A 26,765-nucleotide genomic window follows, 5' to 3' on the forward strand; every position below is an offset into this window, starting at 1 on the left:
TTCTTCCGTAACAGTAATGTAAATTGTTTCTTTCTTAAGTCACCTCTTTAGTATGGGGTAGCCCTTGTATTAACGGCCTAGTGCCAAGTAGGTTTTAAACAAAGTGTATTAGGAGCGCAAGTTCGCCTCCTCTCAAATTGTTATTTTAGAGGTCATGTAATTAATCTTTTTCTCACTTAATAGACCTCAGTAGGTTGGGTATTTTACCCCTGTGTCTATGTCCTGAGAGGACAACTTGAAGGTGGACTTTGGTGTGGCTTTTGAGAGGCTTAAAGTTTGAGAGCGAGTGGCTCTTTCTTGAAAATTGAGTGTTGTATGCCTCGAGGAGGCTTTTCTGTGTAATTTGGAGCAAGTGCTCCTGGGCATGAATGGGGTTTTCTGCCCCTCTGTTAAAACTTATTTTGGAGTAAGGTTGGGCTGATTGCCCAAGAATTGTGAAGTCGGGGCGCGAAGCCCAAATCCGGTAAATACTGTAACTATACTTTGTTGCCTTACTACTCTGTACCTGCCATGCTTGTTATTTCTTAATTTTGAAAAGAAAATATAACCTGGTTAAATTTTACATCAACCTTAATTTCGTAGTTTGAGACCCGTTCACGCCCGCACCTTCTTTCACCTCTACCTACCGCAAAAACACGGTAACAACAACAACAACAATAATAATAATAATAATAATAATAATAATAATAATAATAATAATAATAATAATCGCATGGCCTCAGCTACCGAGAACAAGGATATTAATTTTTCGCCATCTGGCTGCCTGCTCGTCAATTCCGATCGTAGAGTAAACCGATTATCTCTTGGATGTCTATGGCTGATGTTTTAAAATAATTTTGTCGAGTAAACATGAAATGATTCTCACCAGAGATCTTTTACTTGCCGACATCGTAGGACATGGAGTGTCGAATGGACTTTTTTTCCGCCCTTCAAAAATCCGACTACCTCTACCGGGTTTGAACCCGCTATCTTGCGATCCCGAGGCCGACACTTTACCAGTGATCGAAAGAGGGAGGAGTTCCAATCCATCATGCGCATCAGTGACATTACAGAGAAAACAAATATGTTTAATTAAATCCATCAGGTTAATCTGTAAAAATTCAATATTCTTTACCATGAGCAATGAATTACATTATTTTTCTTCTTTCTTTATCCTTTTACCCTCCAGGGTTGGTTTTTCCCTCCGGCTCAGTGAGGGATCCCACCTCAACCGCCTCAAGGGGAGTGTCCTGGAGCGTGAGACTTTAGGTCAGGGTATACAACTGGGAAGGAGGACCAGTACCTCACCCAGGCGGCCTCATCTGATATGCTGAACAGGGAACTTGTGAAGGGATTGGAAGACTGGATGGAATAGACAAGGAAGAGGGAAGGAAGAGGCCGTGGCCTTTAGTTAGTTACCATCCCGGCATTTGCATGGAGGAGAAGTGGGAAACCCTAGAAAAAACCATTTCGAGGATGGCTGAGGTGGGAATCGAACCCCCACTCAGTTGACCTCCCGAAGCTGAGTGGACCCCATTCGAACCCTCGTACTACTTTTCAAATTTTGTGGCAGAGCCGGGAATCGAACCCGGGCCTCCGGGGGTGGCAGCTAATCACACTAACAACTACACTACGGAGGCGGACATTATTATTATTATTATTATTATTATTATTATTATTATTATTATTATTATTATTATTATTATTATTTTGCCATATCTTGTTGAGGAGGTTTTTTCATTGTTTGTTGGACGTTCTGGAACAAGATAAAGGTTTCACAGACGTCTCAATCTCAATAACGGCTGTGATAATGTGGACTGTAGAAATATGTGTGGGGCATTTGCTGCACGGCCGATACATCCCGGTACTGTTAAATTCCTTACTCAGAGGTACTGTAATAGCAGTTTCTGTCTCGGTGACGAAGCAATGAGAAACCACTTCGCTACTTTGCGATTTAGGTTTCCCCGCGTATCCGTAGATTGATGCATTTTTGAAAAACCACCGAACCTTTCAACAAAAAATGTTATTGCTGCTGGTTGGAGTGGCTCCAATGTTGTCAGCCGGAGGGAAATTTCCCCTCGGCGTAGGGAAAAATTGCGGTGAGGAAGAAAAGGGAAATTTTCTTAATTCCTTTAAAATGTAGGGGAATGTCATCTGTGTGCGTTTAAACTTCGAATTAATAAATTATTTCGAGCAGCGGCAACGTAAAAGGCCAACTGTTATGTAGTATATATAGGCCTAACAAAGAGTGAAGATATTTAATGATTTAATTACCAGTTCAAACATGAATATCATTCATGTTGTGTCCGATGTCCTGTAAAATGTTAGTACAGTATATGGTCCTAAAATTGAAAAATTGTAATGTTTTTATTATAACGTTGTTTTAACCAGTTTTTTTTTGGACACAAAATGTTTTAAATAAGGTCCTTTACATGCACGTGATTTTAATCTGTAAGCTGAAGAATAGAATATTAATTCTCGAAACATGTACATATATATATTTATGTATTTGCTGTATTAGTAAATATACTAGATTTTGAATTGTATTGACAAGGCGGACGTTGAAATAATTAAAAACAGTGTGTTACAATTGCCCCGGTCTAGAAAGCCAAGAATAACGGTCGAGAGGATTCGTCGTGCTGAGCTCAGGCCTTCGGGCTGAGCAGCGGTCGCTTGGTAGGCCAAGGCCCTTCAAGGGCTGTAGTGCCATGGGGTTTGTTTGTTTGTTTGTTTGTGTTTGTTTGTTTTGTTTTTTGTTTGTTTGTGTTACAATTGACAACCAGATATTCTTAGAAATTTTGAACAGTAAAACTTTGCCTGTTGTCGGCTGATATATTTTAAATTAAGAAAATGACCTTTCCACTTCACCTGAGGTCAGGGGACAGTATGTAAGAGCAGCTAGCTCTGCCGGAGTGAAACCTGGTGGTGGTGCTACGTCTTTACCTTCTAAAACAGCAGCAATGGCCAAAAATCCTTCCAGCCGAAATTCCTCTGCAATATACTGTAAAATTTGGCACTAATATCATCTCCTGTAGTTTCATTAAAGTTAGAAATGGTCGCCTCCACCGCACGAAAAATGCCTACAGCCTTCACAAAAGATAATTCTCTCTCTTCCATTTACTTTATTTTGGAAGGTAGGTGCTCAGACTTGGAAGAAATGTACGTGATACCGTTGAAAATCTTGGGGTTAGCCAGTGCAGGGTGCAGATTCAAGACCAGCTCGCTCCAAGCGGAATCAGAGGACAGAAAAAAAAGCTGTTGTCCTTTAAACACATTCAGGTGCCTGCCTTTGGTAGCTATCTGCAAAGAATGCCTGCTTTCAGTGTCCATCTGGTAAAGAATACCTACAAAGTAGAGATGAATGGAAAAATACGATTTTAAAAATTAATATTTGTCATATTAAGCACTTAACATGTAAATATCTTCAAAATAGGCATTAATGCACGAAATAGGTATTTATTGGCACTATAAAACCTATATATTTCCATCACAAATCGACTGTAACAGGTTTAAGACTTTTGGGTTGATGATGAAAATAGGCATTTATGACGAAATCCTTGCCTTAGTTATTACTTCAGATATTTACGCTTGAAATGCGGTGTTATCATTACTATGATTTGTCTCAAATAAATGTCGAATGTTCTAAACCGTAGAACATAAAAGAAAATACATCTCTACAGAAGGAGATTTTCTTTCGTTGAGCTGAAATGACTTGTGCTTGAATCTCGTGTCTGATGGGATCCCCACTCCACTCCAGCAGTGTGCCGTTGCGTGTGTGGTGCGGTATTAGTGGCCAACTCCCCTGGGGTTGAAGAGAACGACCCGCCAGTCCAAATCCCAAGTTGTCGAAATTCATCTGCGGGAGAGATGGGGTGGAGGAGGAGGAGTAGGGCGGACGATTGGTTTTGCTCGAGTGAGTCTAGTGATCGAGATTGCATGCTTTGTAAGTTTTAGTGGCGAGCTATACAAGTTTCTGGCCGGGGTAGGAATGATTCATGTCAACGGTCACAGTGGCTGAGAGACGCGCTAAACGGATTAGGGCCAGTTCATCCCCACCCAAAAGAGAGAAGGATTATGAGCCGATTAAAGCGGGTAGCTTGCTGATTGAGTTGACACTCAACGGATATGAGACCTTCAAACAAATTAATACGATGGCCCTTCTGTCTCTCTCACGTGATATACCAAGCGTATTTAATTGAATTGCTATCTACAGCGTGCTCTATTGGCTGCTCTTTGTCCAATGGTCTGCAGGGACTTAAGTCCTTCTCCGTAAACATTTTATAATTCATTACAGCACGGTGTCCTATTCGATATCTTATCGAATAGCATCATGGTATGCAACAAATGTCAGATAACCGAACACACCAGAAGGGCCTAGATCCATTGTATTACAGAGCAACGTCGCTGACAATGGGGTTGCCCAGCAAAGAGCGAACAGCAGACTGTAGATCCATCTAGAACAGGCATGGACTGACTCTAGAGAGGGGGAGGGGAAGGAAGTTAACATCATTTACTTACTCCAATTATTTTGAACGTAACTGCTGTTGTTTACTTCAACAGCTGGTCTGAGTGGCTCAGACGGTTGAGACGCTGGCCTTCTGACCCCAACTTGGCAGTTTCGATCCTGGCTCAGTCCGATGGTATTTAAAGGTATACCTACTGACACGTCCTGCGGGACAAAATTCCGGCATATCGGCGTCTCCGAAAACCGTCAAATAGTAGTTAGTGTGACGTAAAAACAATAACTTTATTATTATTATTATTATTATTATTATTATTATTATTATCTGAACTTGTGGTTTTTCTCCGGGTACTCCGGTTTTCCCTGTCATATTTCATTCCAGAAACCAAACCAAACCCCACGGCACTTAACGCCCTTGAAAGGGCCTTGGCCTTCCCAGCGACCGCTGCTCAGCCCGAAGGCCTGCAGATTACGAGGGGTCGTGTGGTCAGCACGACTCATCGTCTCGGCCGTTATTCTGGGCTTTCGAGACCGGGGCCGCCATCTCACTGTCAGATAGCTCCTCAATTCAAATCACGTAGGCTGAGTGGACCGCGAACAAGCCCTCAGGTTGAGAGAAAAATCCCTGACTTGGCCGGGAATCGAACCCGGGGCCTCCGGGCGAGAGGCATTCACGCTTCCCCTACACCACAGGGTCGGTTCATTCCAGAAACACTCTCCAATGTCATTTCATTTCATCTATCGTTCATTAATCATTGCCCCAGAGGAATGCGACAGACTTCGGCAGCCGGTACAATTCCTATCCTCGCCGCCAGATGGGGGCTTCATTCATTCCATTCCTGATCCGGTCGAATGACTGGAAACAGGCTGTGGATTTTCATTTTCATTATCTGCATTTGTGAAAATCTTAGTCAATTCCGTGCTGTAGACCGCTTTCATTGTTTACTATGGACAAATTCATTTACACAAAGAAGAAAGCTAATATATAAGACGACCGTCTGTTATACGTGTGCGCGCGTTGTTTTGAACCTGGTTCAGTTTTGAAACAGAAAATAGTTGGCAGACATAAGCAGAGACGGAAGTACTCATAATCTTTGTACAGAATTGCATAACATTCATTAGATAACGATTCATATATCATTTTGGATAAACGTGGTCTTTGTGTACACCTGAATCTACCAGGGTCGAGGTGAACTCTCTACTGAATCTCGATAGAATACTGGCGGTAAGGAAGTAGGAGAAATATAAAAGGGGACATAACTTCGATGCCTAACGATGATGAGTTTGTTTTGCACATTTAGCATTTTGTAGCATTTTATCATTTTTAATTTAGCGTTTAATAGTGTTTTGAACAAAAAACGTACAAGTTAATTATGATAAATACATAATTTATTTGTTAATATTAACAGCCTCGAGGGATTCGTGCCGAACAGAGGACAGCGTGAAGATAACCGACAAGCTCTTGTTGCTCTCTATGTGCTTTTCCACTAGCTGTCTCAGGCTAAATGTAGCATATATTTTCCTCTGCCGTTGATAAAATCGAACTGCTCCATGTTAATCACCACTTCTTGTCTCTATCGCTGATCAATTGCTCTCATGGTGTGACCAGATTTATTCCTCTATAGTTGCCTCAAGCTTATAAATTATATCCCATTTTCCTTACATACTGGAATCAGCACATTCTTTCTCCATTAGTTTGATATTTCTTCATCCTGTACCGGGCGAGTTGGCCGTGCGGTTAGGAACGCGCAGCTATGAGTTTGCATTTGGGAGATAGTGGGTTCGAACCCCATTGCTGGCAGCCCTGAAGATGATTTTCTGTGGTTTCCCATTTTCACACCAGGAAAACGCTGGGGATGTACCTTAATTTTGCCATGGGCGCTTCATTCCCACTCCTAATCCTTTCTTATCCCATCGTCACCATGAAACCTCTCTGACCGGGCGAGTTGGCCGTGCGCGTAGAGGCGCGCGGCTGTGAGCTTGCATCCGGGAGATAGTAGGTTCGAATCCCACTATCGGCAGCCCTGAAGATGGTTTTCCGTGGTTTCCCATTTTCACACCAGGCAAATGCTGGGGCTGTACCTTAATTAAGGCCACGGCCGCTTCCTTCCAACTCCTAGGCCTTTCCTATCCCATCGTCGCCATAAGACCTATCTGTGTCGGTGCGACGTAAAGCCCCTAGCAAAAAAAAAAAAAAAAAGAAACCTCTCTGTGTCGGTGCGACTGTAAGTCAATTGTAAAAAAAAAAAATCACCTTGTGCCATTTTGTTGAATAAAAATGTAAGAAAAATCACTCCTTCACTTCCCACGGCCTTCCAGAATCCGGTCCCGCAGTCTTACTATTCTTCATTTTGGGTAACTCCTTCTCTACCTCATATTTGGTAATACTATACCTGCTCGTTCGTCTCCATTGTACTCTGATGTCCATAATTGAATAGCTCTTCGAAATATTCCCTCTATATTTGTAGCATTTCAGGGCTCTTCCTCAGCAAAACAAACAAAAAATCCCATGGTGCTACACCGCTGATGGGCTCGCTGCTCATCCCGAAGGCTTGAAGATTACGAGGTGCCGTGTTCTCGGCACGACGAATCCCCTCGCCCATTATTCTTGGCTTTCTAGACCGTCAGATAGCTCCTCAATTGTAATCAGGTAAGCTGATAGGACCTCGACGTCGAACCTGCCCTCAAATCCAGGTAAAACCCCTGACCTGGCCGGGAATTGAACCCAAGGCGTCCGCGTAAATGGCAGGCACGCTACCCTACATCTCGAGGCCGGTAGTTATCGTCTAAAACATAATAGAAAAGAATGTTATGCTGATAAAAATAATAATAATAATAATAATAATAATAATAATAATAATAATAATAATAATAATAATAATAATAATAATAATAATAATAATAATAATAATAATAATAATAATAATAATTTCGTAGGTGTAAGATTTCCGACACGAAGCTAACGTATTTGAGTACATTCAAATACCACTGTACTGAGCGCATCTAAAGCTCTACCGCCAGAGCCCCTCAATCCCTGGCAATAATAAATAATCATTGTTTAACAGTCTAATCTATTCATTCATTTCTAATGCTTGGGTAATAGCTAGGGCCTAATGTGTAATTTATTATAACTCAGTCTGAACCAAGTGGAAATAATTGACGGTCAGTGCAAGATCTGTATAGTATGCATGATATCAAAAATCCATAAAAAAAAAATTGCTACCACACGTTTCGTGGAAAGGAATTCAACAATGTATCGCCCTGAATAAGATCATGATGCTTCATCCATCATCCCACTCCAAAAGCCCTTTCTTTTCAAATATCTAGTTTAACATACGTTTCATGCTCCATTAACAATCTGATATGTAGTCCAAATGCTGTCCTTGTCCTTTGGGCCGGTATACAGAGTGTTTTATGAAGAGATACGAAGCTGATTTCTGAAGATATTTTAAGCAAAAAATATCATGTTAACTCTGAGTCTTTTAAAATAATTTGTTTTACCCTTCCAACGAAAGGAACTCAAGAAAAATGTTTACGAACAACTCTTTAAGTTTTGAGAGTAGGACGCAAGTTACAATGGCATTTTTGGTTCAAATATGTCTTCAATAATAATCTCCGTAAGTGGCTGTAACTCCTCATGAATCATCTTATATACCACTGGAAAAGCTCCTTGGAGTCCAATATGTTCAGATCCTAATCTCAACTACATTACCAGCAGATGCTAGTACTAAATTAACATCTTCAGAAGACGTAACATAACTGATAACTTAAATTTTAGAGGAAGCATACCACTAACTCACGAGGCTCATTACGGGATTTCCTTTAGACATAGATAGATCCTTAAAGAATTCTGCTTCACGGTTTCCGGTGCCAAATTACTGACCATTTCATACGCTGCAAACATGGTTGAGAATATGGTTTAATAGCCGGCTGAAGACGAAGACAGCATCTGGACTTTTTCTTAAAGAAGACACTGTACCTGTAGATGAGTTTCCGTCGGACACTCCTCTTGAAGAATCCACTGCAGCCGTTGCAGGCTAAAATGCCGTAGTGTTTGCCCGAGCTAGTGTCCCCACACACGACGCAGGTGAGGCCAAGCGATGCCTTGTTCTTGGCGGCAGGTGGCGAAGAGGCGCAGGACACGTGGCCTCCGAGCAGGAAGGACGGGTGTGGTGGGGGCGGTGAGCGATTCGCCTGCACCACGGTTTGCTGTGGCGGGGGCGGACAGGAACCGAGGCACAGCGACAAGGGATGAGGACTAGACGAGCCCGCAGGCGAGTAACAGTCGGCCGCCACGGGCGAGGGGGCGGTGTCCGCAACAAGCGCTCTTCGGGCAGTGTACTCTGGAACAGACACTCCTCTTGCAAAACATACAATAACAAACACTGCATTCATTTCATTTATTAATATGCCTGAAATTACAGGTGACCACAACGATTCAGAAAACTACAGGAAGTTTATATCCTGCACTGATTATGAAAGAAGGAGAGACATAAACATCAAAGAGATTTCTGATTTGTTGCATTAGAGTGCGTTAAGATGAGGATGTATGTAGATGAGGCATCTAGATGCCAATTGATCCTTTCCTTTAGTGTTGTGAGGGCAACGGTGTGGATGATGCTTCTGTTGATTCTGAGACTTTTGCAGCAGTCGACAAGACGTAATCGTGCCCCTGGCTCCGACCAGGTTTTTGAGATTGTATTTATCAAGACAATTGAGGATACACGATCTGTAGACATTATTTTTCTCTTTATCGACTTCTACTGGCTGTGTCGCGTCGATCTCGATTATGATAGCCAGGTCGATTATATACCCGCTGTTTGTTTTGTTGTCGAAGGAGATGGTATCTATTCGACGAGTGCTGCCAGTGACTAAGATGCCCTGAACTTCTTCATGAATGACATGCCGGAATCTTTCAAGCTCTTGGTCAGAATGGAGCGAATACTGCGGTGTCTAGCGTTAATTAAAGTGTCATTGTTTGCACAGTGTCCTAGTACGTAGTGCAGGGTTGCGATCTCTTCGTGACAGTGTCGCCAAATGATGCTGAAAGTTTCAGTGGTAATTTTAAAGGTAGGAAAGATCACAATACGAAGATAAATTTAAGCTGAAGAGGACAAACTGGGGAAAATATTGGTGTATAGGAAGAGGAGTTAGGGATTGGAATAATATACCAAAGGCGATGTTAAAAAATATCCAAAATCGTTGCAATTATTTAAGAAAAGTCTAGGAAAACAATGGATAAGGAATCTGCCACCTGGACGACTGTCCTAAATGCGGATCAGCGGTGACTGATTGATACTGTCATAGGACCAGCCTGGAATAACTCTACTGCTGTTACGTTGCCTACCATCTTAAGACCATCGCTGGAGGTTTCAAACCCACTTGTTGGTTTGGGTGTATTCCTTAAAATGAACAACCCCTTTACATTTATGAGAGATTTGTCATATTCTGCCTAATACCTCTCCACTTTGTTTCACGTTCCTGCCTTCGGCGCAGAATTAAAATCTTTGGACTGGTCTAGAATTGTTTAAGAAACAATCAGGAAAACTTCTCCCTATTTCCTTGTTAACGGCCGATGAATCAAATGTTAAGCAGAACCACCCGCCGGCTCCATGACACGGATGGTTGAGCGCTGGTTTTCTGAGCCCAAATTCCTGCTAAGTCCCGTGGTATTTAAAGATTGTCAAATACACCGATTTATCAGCACGCAAAATAACTCCTGCGGGACAAAATTCTGGTATTTCATTGTCATCGAAAACTATAGAGGAATAGTAAGTCGGAGGTAAAACCAACAGCATTATTAGAACAAGAGTTGACCACGGAAAATCTGATAAGAAATATGAAAGTGAGGAGAAAGCAAGTGAAAGCAATGCTGGACTCAGCTAGGGGGCCACTGGTTGTCAATCCACGCTCTCAAGGTGGAGTCCCTGGGGCTTCCTATTATGATAATTTGTGTATTAGCTCGGAAATTGACTGCCGAATCCATATCTAGCACAGGTCCATCCTTCGAATGCATGCCTAACTTATCATTTATCCCTTCACAGCGAATGCCCTCCTGCCATTGTTTCCACCCTCTGTTTCCTTCTCTTTTACCAGCAGCCACATTCGCTACTTTCATATTTGTTCCCCCAATCTTATGAAGAATTTTCGAGAGTGAATTTAATTTGAAAACCTAATTAACTAGTTATGGAAAAAATTGTGATCTGAATCGATTAAATCAATGCTATTTTATTATTATTATTATTTGTATCAATTTAGGAAGGCTCGGCTTGTGCCGGTAACATAATGGGCTGACTCGGCCTAAGCAAGGAGTCACCCTCTTGATTATGAAACTACAGGTACATATATGTACAAATATTTACAACAGAAATAATTACAACATATACATTTATACAATAAATACAAACAACTTCAGACTTCTTATGTCCTCGTTTTGGGAATCTGTTCTTCAGTATTACTGGAACTGCGACCTGGAACTTCATGCTGTTTGGCGTGAGTCAGAGGAAAAGTCGTTCCTAGGAACTTTCTCACAATGTGGCAGGTGCTCAGGAGGGTGGCTTTCTGTAGTTCTACGTATGTGTGATTATTATTATTATTATTATTATTATTATTATTATTATTATTAATAGAGCCTCCATCACTCAGGTGGCAGTGTGCTGGCCTCTAACCGCTGGGTACCGTGGCTCAAATCCCGATATCGTTGCATATCGGGGAGTGAGACTGGCCTAGACAGCCGGCAGAATTCCTATACTCGTCGCTAAATAGGGGCTTCATTCATTCCATTCCTGACCCGGTCGAATGACTGGAAACAAGCTGAGGATTCTCATTATTATTATTATTATTATTATTATTATTATTATTATTATTATTATTATGCTATTGTTGTTATTATTCTTTACCGAATGTACTAAAGATTGCCGGAGTCCCTGATAGACCTTTGACTACCTCTAACTCACTGCACACCGAGCTCGATAGCTGCAGTCGCTTAAGTTGCGGCCAGTATCCAGTATTCGGGAGATAGTAGGTTCGAACCCCACTGTCGGCAGCCCTGAAAATGGTTTTCCGTGGTTTCCCATTTTCACACCAGGCAAATGCTGGGGCTGTACCTTAATTAAGGCCACGGCCGCTTCCTTCCCACTCCTAGCCCTTTCCTGTCCCATCGTCGCCATAAGACCTATCTGTGTCGGTAAGACGTAAAGCAACTAGCAAAAACTCACTGCACCAAAATTGCTGTAGTCAAGACTCGTCTCCTACTAGGCCTATACTTCCTCAGACGTTTTTTTTTTAATTTTCTCAGTACTATTGTGCTGTTAAATCCGTTAAATGGTTTACCAATCAGAAACAGGATGAGTATGGGTGCTGTCCACGGCTTATGTCAACTTACAATGATCCCCAAGCTGCCATTTCAAAGGATAACGAACATTGCCACTGTAATTACATAATCGGCCTGTGAGTTGTAATCCGTGCTTACGAGTGTAACTCTGAGCTCGCCAAATATACCTGCTTCAAATCCTGGGTTCATTTCTCCGTGTTATATTTAGTTTGCAGCACAAATTTCCTGTTGTATCTTTTGGACGAGTCAGGATATACCGTAATTATCATCGTGGCTTTACATTCGCGTAGTTTCAAACGTAATTCCTGTTTCTCGTCATACATATCGTTCTCTTCATGTCCAACTAAATTGTTCATCAATGTCCTTTTATTTTAATGTTCACTCCTCATTCCTTTCGCTTGCATTTGAAAGCCAGAGCGGGAGGTACAGAGAGGGGGATAGAGAGAGGATGGAGCTAAATGTGGCGTAAAAACATTGGGAACCCATGGTGTGACGGTATTGCGCCCATTTCCAACGCTGAGGCCTGAGTTCGATTCTTTTTCATTACAAGAATTTATTTTAATTTTGGACTGCTATTTGCTTTATGTCGCACCGACACAGATAGGTCTTATGGCGACGATGGGATAGGAAAGGCCTAGGAATTGGAACGAAGTGGCCGTGGCCTTAATTATGGTACAGCCCCGCATTTGTCTGGTGTGAAAATGGGAAACCACAGAAAACTATCTTCAGGGCTGCCGACAGCGGGGCTCGAACCGACTATCTCTCGATTACTGGATACTGGCCGCACTTAAGCAACTGCAGCTATCGAGCTCGGCTGGAGTAGAGCTCTCTCAGCCTCGTGAGACAAAACTGAGGAGTTACTGATATGGGAGGTAGCGGACACGGTCGCGAAAACTGACCACGAAGCACTGCAGTGTCTCCAAGTTATCTGACTGAGTAGGAGACTCCTTGGCAGGGCAAGACCCTTACTGGACTGTTGAACCACAGGTTTGTTTTTAAAATAATTGCTGAAAACACTCTCCACGTACTCGGTAAATTTCTGTGAAGTAGGTTACTAGACTTACTTAACACAGTCCCTGAGAGGATTTTTAATTCTAATCTTTTAGGAACCACGGGTGGATTATCAGGGACTCTCAAATGCCCAAAATCTTACGCATGCAAACTGAGGCGCAGAGTTCCTGTGCATAGTGCATCGGTCCCACTCGGCTCAACTCGGCTCGGATTTGGAGCGCTAGGGAGCAAGTGAGGAAGAGGGAGACAGGCGGAGCGAGCGAGACAGGCGTGGGGAAAAGAGAGACAGCGCTATTGCTCCAAATCTAGGAGTGGGGGTCTGCACTCTGGTCAACCAAGTGAAGTTGTCTTTTGCACCGTGCACAGCTCATGCACCAGGTGCATTAACCCTGAGAAGCCATGGATTAGATAGTCCTAGAACAAGGAGGCCCACAACTCTGGATAGGTTACGTTCGAGATGTCCACACCGATTCCATAAGAACTGATATTCTGACTCTCAGGACCACTTACTAGACAGCCGTATCACATAGTTCACGAAGCAGGATGAGAATACAGAAACCCACACTATGAACAATCGCAGGAGGGTTTTGGAATGAGGGAGATACAATCTACTACGGAAAGAACTCAATGGATCAGGCTGTGCTGAACCCATCATTCAGAGTAATGTAGTTGGGTGTAGGATCTGGACACATTTGACTCCAACGAGTCTCTCCTGTAGTTTACAAGGTGATTCATGAGATTATTACTGAAGATATTTTTGGGCAAAAAGAATCATTCCAAACTAAGTCCTAAGACACCATCCTAACTTTTATAATGCATTTAAACCTATGGAGTCGGTACATAACAGAGATAATAGGTTTACAAAAACTACCCTTCTAATTCCCCTTCATCGTACCACTAAATTTAACAAATCCTTTGCTTGCACTGCATCCCGTATCTTTAACGTCTTTAATCTTCACCGTTTCACAAATAACACTAACTGTACCCAACTAAAGCAGTCCTTAACATCTATTTTTCTGGAGGAGTACGCAAGAGGCTGAGATCAGGCATTGTTGTGTCCAACAATCAGAAATATGTATATTTCGAAGAAAATTGTTTCTCTGATTTAGCTTTATATTCTTTAGATCCATGGAGTCTAAAATAACAAATGGGCTTAATGATTTACTTTCTTATTTATTATATAATGTATGTTTTAATTGTACTGGATTTGGTATCTGTATTTTCATGTTCTTAAGTTTAAAGTTTAGTTTAATATCTTAATATTATAAAAATGTAGTTAGTGTGTTTATAAACCTGTATTGTATTATACGAAGACGCTACATAAAGGGGCTTTTCTGCCTCAGTGGCTTGTACATCATAAATAAATTCAAATTCAATTCAATTTTCAATAAAGAGTTATAATAACACAAAAGTTGTTTATAAAACACATTACCTTGAGTTCTTTTCGTTGGAAGGGTAAAAATCAATTCTTTGAAAGTATGTTTTTATTTAATTGGCTCGTGTCCTGAACGTCAACATCTATTTTGAATGCCTTAATTTGTTCGTAAAGATATTTTTACAATGATTTTATTTTTAAAATTTGAGAATAAGACGCTAATTAACGTGATAATTTTTGCTTAAAATGTCTTTAAAAATCAGCTCATTACCCCCTCATAAAATACTCTGTATATGGGCCCAGAGAACAAGGACAGCGTCTGAACAACATAGGGCTTACAAAATTGTTAAAAAAATCATAAACGTATGTGTTGAAGTAGATCTGTGGGAGGAGAGGGTTTATGGAATAGGATGATGGATGAATCATCTTCAGTAAGATACCTTGTTGAATTTCCTTCCACGAAACGTGTGGATACTATGGTCGTGTGATGAAGAGTCGCGTGGTTGCGTGGTAAGAAGTACGAGGGGTAAACATGGCTGCTACGCATGCGCCTATCTCAAGTCTCAAGGCCTGACAATAAACATTTGTTCCGTCCGCGGTGAATCTTGACAATTGAGGCGCTGTCGTGAAGTTTCAAAGTGGTAGTACAATTGTGCCTTAGTTAAACATTTACCGTGTGTACTGCATAATGATCAGTTTGATAATGCATTGATTCAGAGAGCTCCCATTGTCCGTCACAGTTGATGGCTTTAACTAAGAGTATATTATCTGTTACTCCTGCCGTACTTAAAAGCTACCGCGACTTCTCGTCAGAAATTAATAACTGGTTTGACAGAAGGCAGTTTGGGTTTAGGAAAGGTTATTCCACTGAAGCTCAACTTGCAGCACTCTAGCAAGATATTGCAGATATCCTGGATTGATGATGATGCTGATGATGCTTGTTGTTTAAAGGGGCCTAACATCGAAGGTAATCGGCTCAATATCCTGGATTCAGGAGGTCAAATGAACTGTATCGCGATTGACCTATCTAAGGCATTTGACAGCTTAGATCATTGGAGACTACTGGCAAAAATGAGTGCAGTAGGACTTGACAAAAGAGTGACTGAATGGATAGCTATGTTTCTAGAAAATAGAACTCAGAGAATTAGAGTAGGTGAAGCTTTATCTGTCCCTGTAATAATTAAGAGGGGAACTCCTCAAGGCAGTATTATTGGACCTTTATGTTTTATATATATCTATCAAAGATATGTGTAAAGAAGTGGAATAACAGATCAGGCTTTTCGCAGACGATGTTATTCTGTACAGAGTAATACTGTAAATAAGTTACAAGATTGTGAGCAACTGCAAAATGACCTCGATAATGTTGTGAGATGGACAGTAGGCAATGGTATGATGATAAACGGGGAAGTCAGGTTGTGAGTTTCACAAATAGGAAAAGTTCTCTCAGTTTTAATTACTGCGTTGATGGGGTGAAAGTTCCTTTTGGGGATCATTGTAAGTATCTAGGTCTTAATATAAGGAAAGATCTTCATTGGGGTAATCACATAAAATATGATTGTAAATAAAGTGTACAGATCTCTGCACATGGTTATGAGGGTATTTAGGGGTTGTAGAAAGGATGTAAAGAAGAGGGCTTGTAAGTCTCTGGTAAGACCCCATCTAGAGTATGGTTCCGGTGTACGGGACCCTCACCTGGATTACTTGATTCAAGAACTGGAAAAAATCCAAAGAGAAGCAGCTCGATTTGTTCTGGGCGATTTCCGACAAAAGAGTAGCGTTACAAAAATGTTGCAAAGTTTGGGTTGGGAAGAATTGGGAGAAAGGAGACTAGCTGCTCGACTAGCTGTTCCCAGCTGTCAGTGGAGAGATGGTGTGGAATGACATCAGTAGACGAATGTTTATCTTTAAAAGTAGGAAAGATCACAATATAAAGATAAAGTTGGAATTCAAGAGGACAAATTTGGGCAAATATTTGTTTATAGGAAGGGGAATGAGGAATTGGAATAACTTATCAACTGAGATGTTCAATAAATTTCCAATTTCTTTGCAATCATTTAAGAAATGGCTAGGAAGACGACAGATAGGGAATCTGCCACCTGGGCGACTTCCCTAAATGCATATCAGTATGTATGTATGTATGTATGTATGTATGTATGTATTGATTGATTGATTGATTGATTGATTGATTGATTGATTGATTGATTGATTGATTGATTGATTGATTGATTGATTGACGCAGATAGTAGCAAGTGTTGTGGTGGATCTTTGGTATCCACTTAGTTCAGACTTCTTCTTTCCTAGCGTTTAGTCCCGCATTAGAACAGGGTCTGCTTTTAAACATGCAATCCTCCACTTCTGCGATCATGGGCGTTAACTTCAGTGATGTCCAGAAGAGGCATGTCTTCCTTGATGCAGTCGAGCCATCGCTTCTTGGGACGACCTCGAGATCGGGAACCTCCAGGATCAAATTGGAGGGCAGTATGTGTCATTGAGTCTGCAGGGCTTCGAACGACATGGCCATTACTGCATCACCTCTGGGATAGGTGCCACTCCCAATCTCCTCAGGACATCTTCATTTGTGACATAGTCTAGTCTTGTAAGATTCAGTGACCAACGTAACATTTTCATTTCTATACCATGTAGAACCTGCTCATGCTTCTTAGTTGTAGGTCAACATTCCGACCCATAGAGTGCAACTGGTCGGACCATGGATTTGTAGAAACTTCTCCTTTCAGGCGGATGGAAAATGTTCTTGTTGTATAGCACACCAGTTACCTGACGCCGCTTCAACCATGTAGCATTTACTCGTACTCGGGTGTCTGGTAATGTCTTTCCATCTGAGGTGATGAGTGATTCAAGATATTTAAATTGGTTGGCTTTAACTAGGTCTTGTGCGTCGATGCGAATACTGCCTGCAGTCTGCAACCTGCATTGCACATACTCGGCTTTAATGATGCTAAGGAGCAAGCCATATTCCCTTAAACGGTCTTAGTTCAGACTGAGTTATAATAAATTATCGAGTAGCTATTACCCCGAACATTGAAAATGAATATATTAGGCTATTAATTATGTATTATTGCCTAGCCGAGTGGCTTAGACGGTACAGCTGTAGATCCGCTCAGTTGAATGGTGTTTGAAGGTACTCAAATACGTTAGCCTCGTGTCGAAAATCTTACACTTACGGAGTTATTATTATTATTTTTATCATTATTATTATTATTATTATTATTATTATTATTATTATTATTATTATTATTATTACTGCGATTTCGCATCAGTGTAAAATTCTTTTAAACTATAACTGCCGGTCCCACGATGTAGTGTGAACGTGCCTGCCTGGAGGCCTCGGGTTCGATTCCTAGCCAGGTCACGGATTTTTACCTGGATCTTGGGGCTGGTTCGGGGTCCTCGCAGCCTACGTGATTACAATTAAGGAGCTATCTCATAGTCTAGAAAGCCAAGAATAACAGGCTATAGGATTCTTCGTCCTGAACACACGATACCACGTTATGTGCACGGCTTCGGGATGAGCAACGGGCCCCTCATACCAGTACCACTATAATTTTTGTTTTGTTTTTGGTTTGCTGAGGAATGGTCCTGAAATTCTACAAATATAGAGGGAATATTTCTAGGAACTCATCAATTCAGGATATCCGAGTACAATGGGAGATGAAATATTACCAGATACGAGGTGGAGAAAGCATTACAGAAAATGAAGAATAGTAAGGCTGTAGAACCGGGTTATATACTGGTGGAAGCCTGGAAAGCTGTGAGAAGTGAAGGAGTGGTTTGGCTCACAGTTTTTCTCAACAACGTGCTACAGTGTGAAGAAATGTCAAATGAATGGAGAAAGAAAGTGCTGATTCTAATATGTAAGAAAAAATGGGATATGGAAGCTTGCGGCAACTACAAAGGAATCAAGCTGGTCACACCATGAAATTATGCGAGAGAGCGATTGATCAGTAACTGAGACAAGAAGCGGTGATTAACAAGGAACAGTTCGCTTTTATCCATGACAGAGGAAAATATAGACTAAGTTATGCTATATTTGTCCTGAGACAACTAGTGGAGAAATACATAGAAAGCAACAAGAACTTGTCAGTGATCTTCGCGGTATCTTTTGATCGGTACGAATCCTTCGAGGTTGTTGCGCCATGGTTTGTTTCAAGACTACAACTTATTAATTTAAAATGAATTTACAGTTCTTTTATATTTTGCGCATTTTAATTTTACTAATAGCTGCATGCAATTGCGGTTATATTCCACTTTAATATTACCAAAGAAATTTTGTATTAATCATAATTAACTTGTATGTTTTTGTTGAAAACGCTATTAAAGGCTAAATTTAAAATGAGAAAACGCTACATAATGCTAAATATGCGAAATAAAATGCTAAATTTCTGATTTCACACCCCTGAAACTCACCGTCGTTAGGCATCGAAGTTATGTTTCTTTTATATTTCTCCTACTTACTCACCGCCAGTATTCTATTGAGATACTGTAGAGAGTTCACCTCGAGGCTGTTGGATTCAGGTGTGCGTAAAGACCGCATTTATCCGAAAGGAATATATGATATACGAATCATTATCTAATGAACATTTCTACGTTATGTGACTCTGTAGCAAATATTATGACTACTTTTGTCTCTTCTTATGTCTGTGACCAATTTTCTTTTTCAAAACTGAACCAGTTCAAAACACCGCGCATGCACGTATAACAGACGGTCGTTTAATACTGTATGTTAGCTTTACGTAAGTTATACGTACGATCAGCATTCTTTATATAGATGAACTTGTCCACAGTAAACAATGAAAGCGGTCTACAGCATCGAATTGACTAAGAGCCCCTTATTGTCACAAATGCAGCTAATAATAATAATAATAATAATAATAATAATAATAATAATAATAATAATAATTGTACCGGAGGTACACCCGCCCCGTACATTTGAATTAAGCGCTTTGCAGAATGCCCTCTGACATATAAAGCTTACAACAACTAGTACAAGAAGTTTGAACATTTCTCAACAGATGTCGCTACTAAAGCCTATGTTGTGCCCTCTGGTGTTAAGATGAAGTATTAAAATTCTAGAGTAATTTTGTATGTTAAGGTTTCCTAAACCGAATTGTTTATTCTTTGTTTTCGGTGTGCTTAAGTTTTACAACACTTCTATCTCTTTCCGCCAACTTAAGATGTTGGCCAATGAAAAACTTTTCGGCCAATCAAAACTTTCTGGTATTTATTTGATTATCCAATGAGAATTGGGGGTGTGTCGGGCCTTAGCCCAGAGTTTTCTAGAGCCTTCCCCTCTACTATAAAACCTGGCACTTTTCGGACCAGGTTGTCATCATGATCGCTCCAGTGTACAGTCTAGTGTGTGTTCGTAAAGGAGGCGGCGGCGCCTCGTCCATCTTCGGGAGGTCCACCAGCTCAAGGTAATGGCAGACCCATTTTTAAATCTGATAGCCTTTCAAAGCTAGCTCTAGGGAAAGGTTTCAAATCTTTAGTAATGTAACTTCATTTTCTAAAAAGTAAATTAAAAACACGCCAAAAGAACTTAACCGAAATCAGGGAATAGAGAGTGATGTACCCTCTTGTGTTCCCTCTCTACTTGATTGTGAGGTGACTATGATTTTGTAAACTTTTCTATCTTGTAATGTCTGTAACTTAAATTTTTTGTCTCCATCTAGTCACCTCCGTAGTGACTTAGCCTCTGTAACGTCGGGCCATAATCCCAAATAGGGTTTTATGGATTTAATGTAAATTTTAAGGGACGCAACTGTTCGCCTCCTCACCATTTTGGTTTCTCGGCCAGTAACTTTAATTTTTTGTTTTCACCAAAGGCCGTGTAGTATGGGCACTTGTTACCCTGTTAACCTCTGTTTCATTCATTTCAAGTTAAAGATATCAGACTGTTGAGCGTATACGACAATAATAATAATAATAATAATAATAATGTCCGCCTCTGTAGTGTAGTTGATTAGCTGGAGCCCCCGGAGGCCCGGGTTCGATTCTCGGCTCTGAAACGAAATTTGAAAAGCGGTACGAGGTCTGGAATGGGGTCGATTCAGCCTCGGGAGGTCAAATGAGTAGAGGGAGGTTCGATCCCCTCCGCAGCCATCCTTGAAGTGGATTTCCGTTGTTTCCCCAACTTCTCCTCCAGACAAATGCCGGCATGGTACCTAACTTAAGGCCACGGCCCCTTCCTTCCCTCTTGCTTGTCTATTCCTCCCGATCCTCTCAAACCCCCAAAAGGACCCTGTTCAGTATAGCAAGTGGGGCCACCTGGGCGAGGTATTGATCGTTTTTCTGAGTTATATCCTGCCCCAATGCCTCACGCTCGAGGACACTGCCCTTGAGGCGGTAGAGGTGGAATCCCTCGCTGATTCCTAAGGTAAAACCAACCCTGAAGGGTAAACAGATTTAAAAAGGAAATAATAATAATAATAATAATAATAATAATAATAATAATAATAATAATAATAATAATAATAATAATAATAATAATAATAATAATGTGTTATTGACGTTAGGTGCCATTGACTGTGTTTGCTAATTACGGAGAATGGTTTAGAAATGAACAATGCAGAATATTTAAGCTGGGCTAGGGATACAGACAAAGCAAACAGATCAGATAGAATAGTTGTTGTTAAAACAAAACTGGAAGCTCAATTGATTGATGCCACTGCACAACTCGACAAAAATCTGTAGAGTCCATATTTACCGGGGCTTTATGTCACACTACCAGTTTAAACGTTACCAGACTAGTGTATAGCAGCTTAAACCGAGCTTTCGAGCACTCTCGTCACATCCGTCACGCATAAAATGTAACAAAATGAGTCTCAAAATACGGGGGAAGCGATCTCGTCTCTCTGTTCAATTATGGAGGAAACACTCAAAGAGTTGATTATGAAGAAGCTTCTGACAGTTAAACACGATACTGGCCTTGAGAGCAAGGGTAGGATATTTCCCCAGTGATATGATTTTGGTCTTGGAAATGTTAATTTTCATATCATACTCATTGCACCGTTTTAAAATAATAATAATAATAATAATAATAATAATAATAATAATAATAATAATAATAATAATAATAATAATAATAATGTAGCCCGCCTCTGTGATGTATCAGTTAATGTTTTTAGCAGCCAGCCCCAAGGCGCGGGTTCGATTCACGGCATGCCACGAAATTTCAAAAGTGGTACGAAGACTGGAACGGGGTCCACTCAGCCTCGGGAGGTCAACTGAGTAGAGGGTGGTTCGATTTCCACCTCAGCCATCCTCGAAGTGGTTTTCTGTGGTTTCCCACTTCTTCTCCAGGTAAATGCCGGGATAGTACCTAACTTAAGGCCACGACCGCTTCCTTCCCTCTTCCTTGCCTATCCCTTTCAACCCCACAAGGTCCTTGTTCAGTATAGCAGGTGAGGCCACCTGGGCGAGGTAAAGGTCCTCCTTTCCAGTTGTATCCCCGACGAAATGTCTTGTTGAGTCCGGGGAAAAACAACCCTGTAGGGCCGATTAAATAAATAAATAATGTTATTGGCGTTACGTTAATTTTCTGCGGATGTCTTGGAACCAAACAGGTCACATCAAAATTGCAAAGGACCTTTAATGAAACATCACGATACGGAAAGGTTTGATATAAGGTTGTATCCTCTATCCAATCCTTTTTAATTGATACTCTGAAGGTATTTTTCGAATTACCATTGATAAAGTTTATAAATGAATCATTTAGCTCCTTGGCTGAATGGTCAGAGTACTGCTCTTGGGTTTAGTGGGTATCGACTTCGATTCCATGCCGGGTCGGGGATTTTAATCGCTTCGGATTAATTTTTCTGGTTCGAGGACTGGGTGTTCATGCCTGTCCCAACACTCTCCTCTTCATATTCATACAGCATACCACACTACCGACCACTGCAGAAACACGCAATAGTGATTACATCCCTCCATATAGGGCTGGAGTTAGGAAGGGCATTCGGCCGTAAAACAGGGTCAATTCTACATGCGCACCCGCGACACTACATATGTTTAAAAAGCGGAAAATAATAATTTTATAATGGGAAATGATAGCGTGTTGCTGGCAATTTAGATGACCATCAATTCCTTTTGAATAGCACCGAAGAATAAGCTATAAATCTGGCCTTAAGAAAGGCTGGCGGTACGATTACGTCAATTATTTACTTTACCACTTTACCTTCAGGTTTGTAAGTAAAATGAAAGATGTTGCATGAAGAGAGCTCTGTTCGTTCGAAGCTGTACATTGCAAAAAATTAATGGAACGTAAACAACCGTTAATTTTGATGGCATTTCTACAAAGAAGAGAATGAGGTTAAGTAATTTTCGTAAATGTGTGTTATACTCTGTTTGTCACCTAAATATACCTTTTAATGTTTTGATTCAAGCTTAACCGTGCTCGGTACAATTCTCTGCAATACTCTGAGTTGATATAGGCCAGGGATGGCAAACCTATGACATGTGCCACTAGGTGACACGTGAACACGACTTCTATGACACGTCACACAACTTAGTAACATATTTTTAATGGTTTAACATATAATAAATAGGTCGAAAAACTAGCAACATAGCATATTGTATCATTTAATAAAGCAGTATGTCGCAATTCATTCTATGGACATACTTTATTTTTTTTACAAATTTTGTGAGGTTAGAGCAAAGATTACCCTTATTGTTAAAATGTAGGCTACGTGTTTTAAAAATGTAATTCATTGATAATTCTTCTTCTTCTCAATCTGTTTACCCTCCAGGGTTGGCTTTTCCCTCGGACTCAGCGAGGGATCCCACCTCAAGGGCAGTGTCCTGGAGCTTCAGACTTTGGGTCGGGGATACAACTGGGGAGAATGACCAGTACTTCGCCCATGCGGCTTCACCTGCTATGCTGAACAGCGGCCTTGCGGGGGTGGGGGATGGGAAGATTGAAAGGGATAGACAAGAAAGAGGGAAGGAAGCGGCCGTCACCTTAAGTTAGGTACCATCCCGGCATTTGCCTGGAGGAAAAGTGGGAAACCACGGAAAACCACTTCCAGGATGGCTGAGGTGGGAATCGAACCCACCTCTACTCAGTCGACCTCCCGATGCTAAATGGACCCCGTTCCAGCCCTCGTACCACTTTTTAAAATTTCGTGGCAGAGCCGCGAATCGAACCCGGGACTCCGCGGGGTGGCAGATAATCACACTAACTACTACACCACAGAGGCGGTTCATTGATGATTGCAAAATAAAATCATTAAACATTCAGTCGAATTTATTTATTTATAATGCAGTCTAATACTTGAATGAAGTGAAATGAGGGTTTTCATGGTGACCTTAAAGGGAAATAACCGATGGCACACTGGACATTTAAAAGTTATAAACAAGACCTTAATTGATACACTAGTCGGTAAAGGTTTGCCGTCTCTGATAGGCCTACAGGCACTAAACAACGCGATTTATTTAAGGTGATGGGTAACGGCGTGAACAGGGTACATGACTTTTACAGGGTTGGTCACACTGATAAATAATTTTAAAGAAATAATTCGATATCCCGCGTCGTTGTCATTTGATCAGCTGCTGAAGGTAGCCAATCAGATCGCTTCACGGATGAATTCAAATGAGCTTTGTGATGCGGTGTTGCTAAATCTTCACGTGGCTTAGGGCGAGCTTGTGAGCACCAATCGAAGAAAAACAACTTTTACGGGGCAGAGATTTGAACACCGAGCTCGATAGCTGCACTCGCTTAAGTGCGGCCAGTATTCAGTATTCGGAAGATAGTGGGTTCGAACCCCACTGTCGGCAGCCCTGAAGATGGTTTTCCGTGGTTTCCCATTTTCACACCAGGCGAATGCTGGGGCTGTACCTCAATTAAGGCCACGGCCGCTTCCTTCCCAGTCCTAGCCCTTTCCTGTCCCATCATCGCCATAAGACATATCTGTGTCGGTGAGACGTAAATCCAATAGCAAAAAAAAAAAAAAAAAAGAAAGAAAAGAGATTTGAACACGGACCTCCGAATTGACAGTATTGCCCCATATCACGTAAGCTGCCGTGACTCCTGCTGAAACCCTCGGAGTTTCTCAGCATGGCTCTCAAGCCGGTGCAGTTTTAGCAACAACCCCTCGCAAAGCCCATTTGAATTCGCCCGCGAAGTGATCTGATTCGCTAACTTCAGTAGCCTACCTCACAAAATTATAACGGCGCGAGATATCGAATGATTTTTTCCAAATTATTTATCAGTATGTCCAACCCTTCTACGCTCATATATCTGGTTCACGGTATTTCCGACCGTCCTGTATCACACGGAACATAGTAAACTTCATTCGTACTGGGCCAGTTGGCAGTGCGTTTAGGGGCGCGCAGCTGTGAGCTTGCATCCGGGAGATAGTTGGTTCGAACCCTACTGTCGGCAGCCCTGAAATTGGTTTTCCGTGGTTTCCCATTTTCACACCACGCCGCTTCCTTCGCACTCCTACGACTTTCCCATCCCATCGTCAGTAAGAATGATCAAAACTTAGTGGGGTCGCGGGTGCGAACTGCGTCCAACATGTGAATTTGGCCATGTTTTACGCCCGGATGCCCTTCCTGCCACCAACCCTACATCAAAGGATGTAGGCCTAATCACTACTGCGTGTTTCTGTGGTGGTTGGTAGTGTGGTGTGTTGTGTTGTGTTGTGTGAATATGACGAGGTGAGTGTTGGGACGGACAATAAAACCCAGTCCCCGCGCCAGAAGAATTAACCAGAAGCGATTAAAATTCCCGATCATGCGGGAATCGAACCCGAAACCCTCTGAACCGAAGGCCAGTACGCTGACCTTTCAACCAACGAGTCGGACTTAAGGAATATTGAACATTATTGAAAAAGGCTTAACATGAAGAAAAAATAGGGGTTTTAAACTTCTTATGTAGAAAATGAAACATTAAAATATTGTAAGTTTTTTTTTTGCTATGTCTTTACATTGCACCGACACACATAGGTCTTATGATGATGATGGGAGAGGAAAGGCATAGGAATGGAAAGGAAGTTGCCGTGACCTTAATTAAGGTACAGACCCAACATTTGCCTGGTGTGAAAATGGGAAACCACGGAAAACCATCTTCAGGGTTGCCGACAGTGGGGTTCGAACCCACTATCTCCCGGATGCAAGCTCACAGCTGCACGACCCTAACCGCACTGCCATCTCGTTCGGTAAAATACTGTAATAAAGCTTGTAATTATAGTCGTCTACAGTAAATAATATCTCAATGTTTTCTTGAGCAAATATCATTTCGTCGCCTCGACATGACCTGTCCCTTATTAGCACTTCAAAAACTTGGCAACGTTAGACACATCTGAAGCATTTTCTGTAGTTTTTTAAGTATACAGTTTTAGAAAGTGAAGTGGTATTTGTTTGAGTGGCAACTGCTCCACCCTGCCTATGGTGACAGTGATTGATTTATGATCAGCGCTCATTTCGTAGTTAACCCCACACGGGGTCGTGGTCCCTGCGAGGAGAAACACTTGCTTCCCTCATCGACTTACGCTCCTGCACCATCTGTGCCGCTCTGCAACACCAGTACAATGGTATGCATAAAGCACGCAGATCTTCGTTCAGTTAAATCCTTCCTTTCCTCCCCGCCAGCTTTATTGGGAAGGGGCTGTGGGGTGGGGGTGTCAATAGTAGCAAGGAGACAGAGGGGAGGGGAAGCAGCAGTAGCAGCCTTCTCCTGCCTGCGCTTTATTTGCGGTGCATGTGCCAAGATTGGAGGGCAATCGAAAATTAATTATCCCCAATGGGGTCCCAGAGCTACCATTTAATCAAGCCGGAAAGGGGTTCCACACTCTGCCCTCTTTCTCCCACCCCTCAGCCCCTATACTCTTGGTTTTCGGGGGCGTTAGAAGGTAATAGATATGCTAATGAAATTTCGCAAATTGCTCCTTTCTATATATCCCGCCCAACCCAGCGCAGCATGCCAGCAATAGTATGCTCTCGATGTTGGCTACAACTTCACTCCATCTCCCACCCCCGCCCCCATCACTACTATCTTGTGCCGCGCGTGTAGCTATCTCTCCCTTGGCTCGCGCGGCGCTGCTTCGCGAGAATGGGGAAACGCGAATAAAAAAAATAAAAAAGTGGGAAGCTACTAAATTTGCGGAGTACGCTACCGTTGCTGTTCTGAAACTAAACAACCAACAGGCTTACTGCTGTAATCTCGACACAGAGTTACCAAAGTACAATCATATAAGTGGATATGGCTGCAGGGCTCAACCAACTTCGGGAGCACTTGACGAAGCTTCTCCGAACTTGTGATAGCCTGTGGGGGTTCGCCTTTGGGACTCAGACACGTGCAAGTAATATTTCTATGTGCAATTTGACGTATACAGTAGGCTACGTGGCAAAACAAACTACTGAAATCGCAAAAACAGGTGTGAATTCCTGACCGGGAAACAGATTCTTCCAGCATGCTGTGATCCGGCGACTGACGAGGACGTGTCGTCTGAAAACATCAGAGTCTCAAAACATTCTAGTCTCAAAATATCCGAATTCCAGCGGATAACTTAGCAAGCCAGTTTGCTATCTGGACGACGAATGTTCAAAATATCCGAATTCCAGCGGATAGTTTAACAAGCCAGTTT

General features: G+C 41.7%; 1 protein-coding gene across 9 annotated transcripts in view; it reads right to left on the reverse strand.

Annotated features, from left to right (window-relative positions):
* Window positions 1-26,765, reverse strand: part of LOC136872446 (photoreceptor-specific nuclear receptor) — a 310,883-nt gene that overhangs the window by 191,783 nt on the left and 92,335 nt on the right. For all 9 annotated transcript variants that reach the window (XM_067146265.2, XM_067146264.2, XM_067146262.2 and 6 more), the window contains one exon: window positions 8,421-8,784. In XM_067146265.2, coding sequence (XP_067002366.1) covers window positions 8,421-8,784 — 364 coding nt within the window. The remainder of the gene's footprint in view (window positions 1-8,420; window positions 8,785-26,765) is intronic.

Source organism: Anabrus simplex, chromosome 4 (assembly GCF_040414725.1).
Source record: "Anabrus simplex isolate iqAnaSimp1 chromosome 4, ASM4041472v1, whole genome shotgun sequence".
Classification (NCBI taxonomy): domain Eukaryota; kingdom Metazoa; phylum Arthropoda; class Insecta; order Orthoptera; family Tettigoniidae; genus Anabrus; species Anabrus simplex.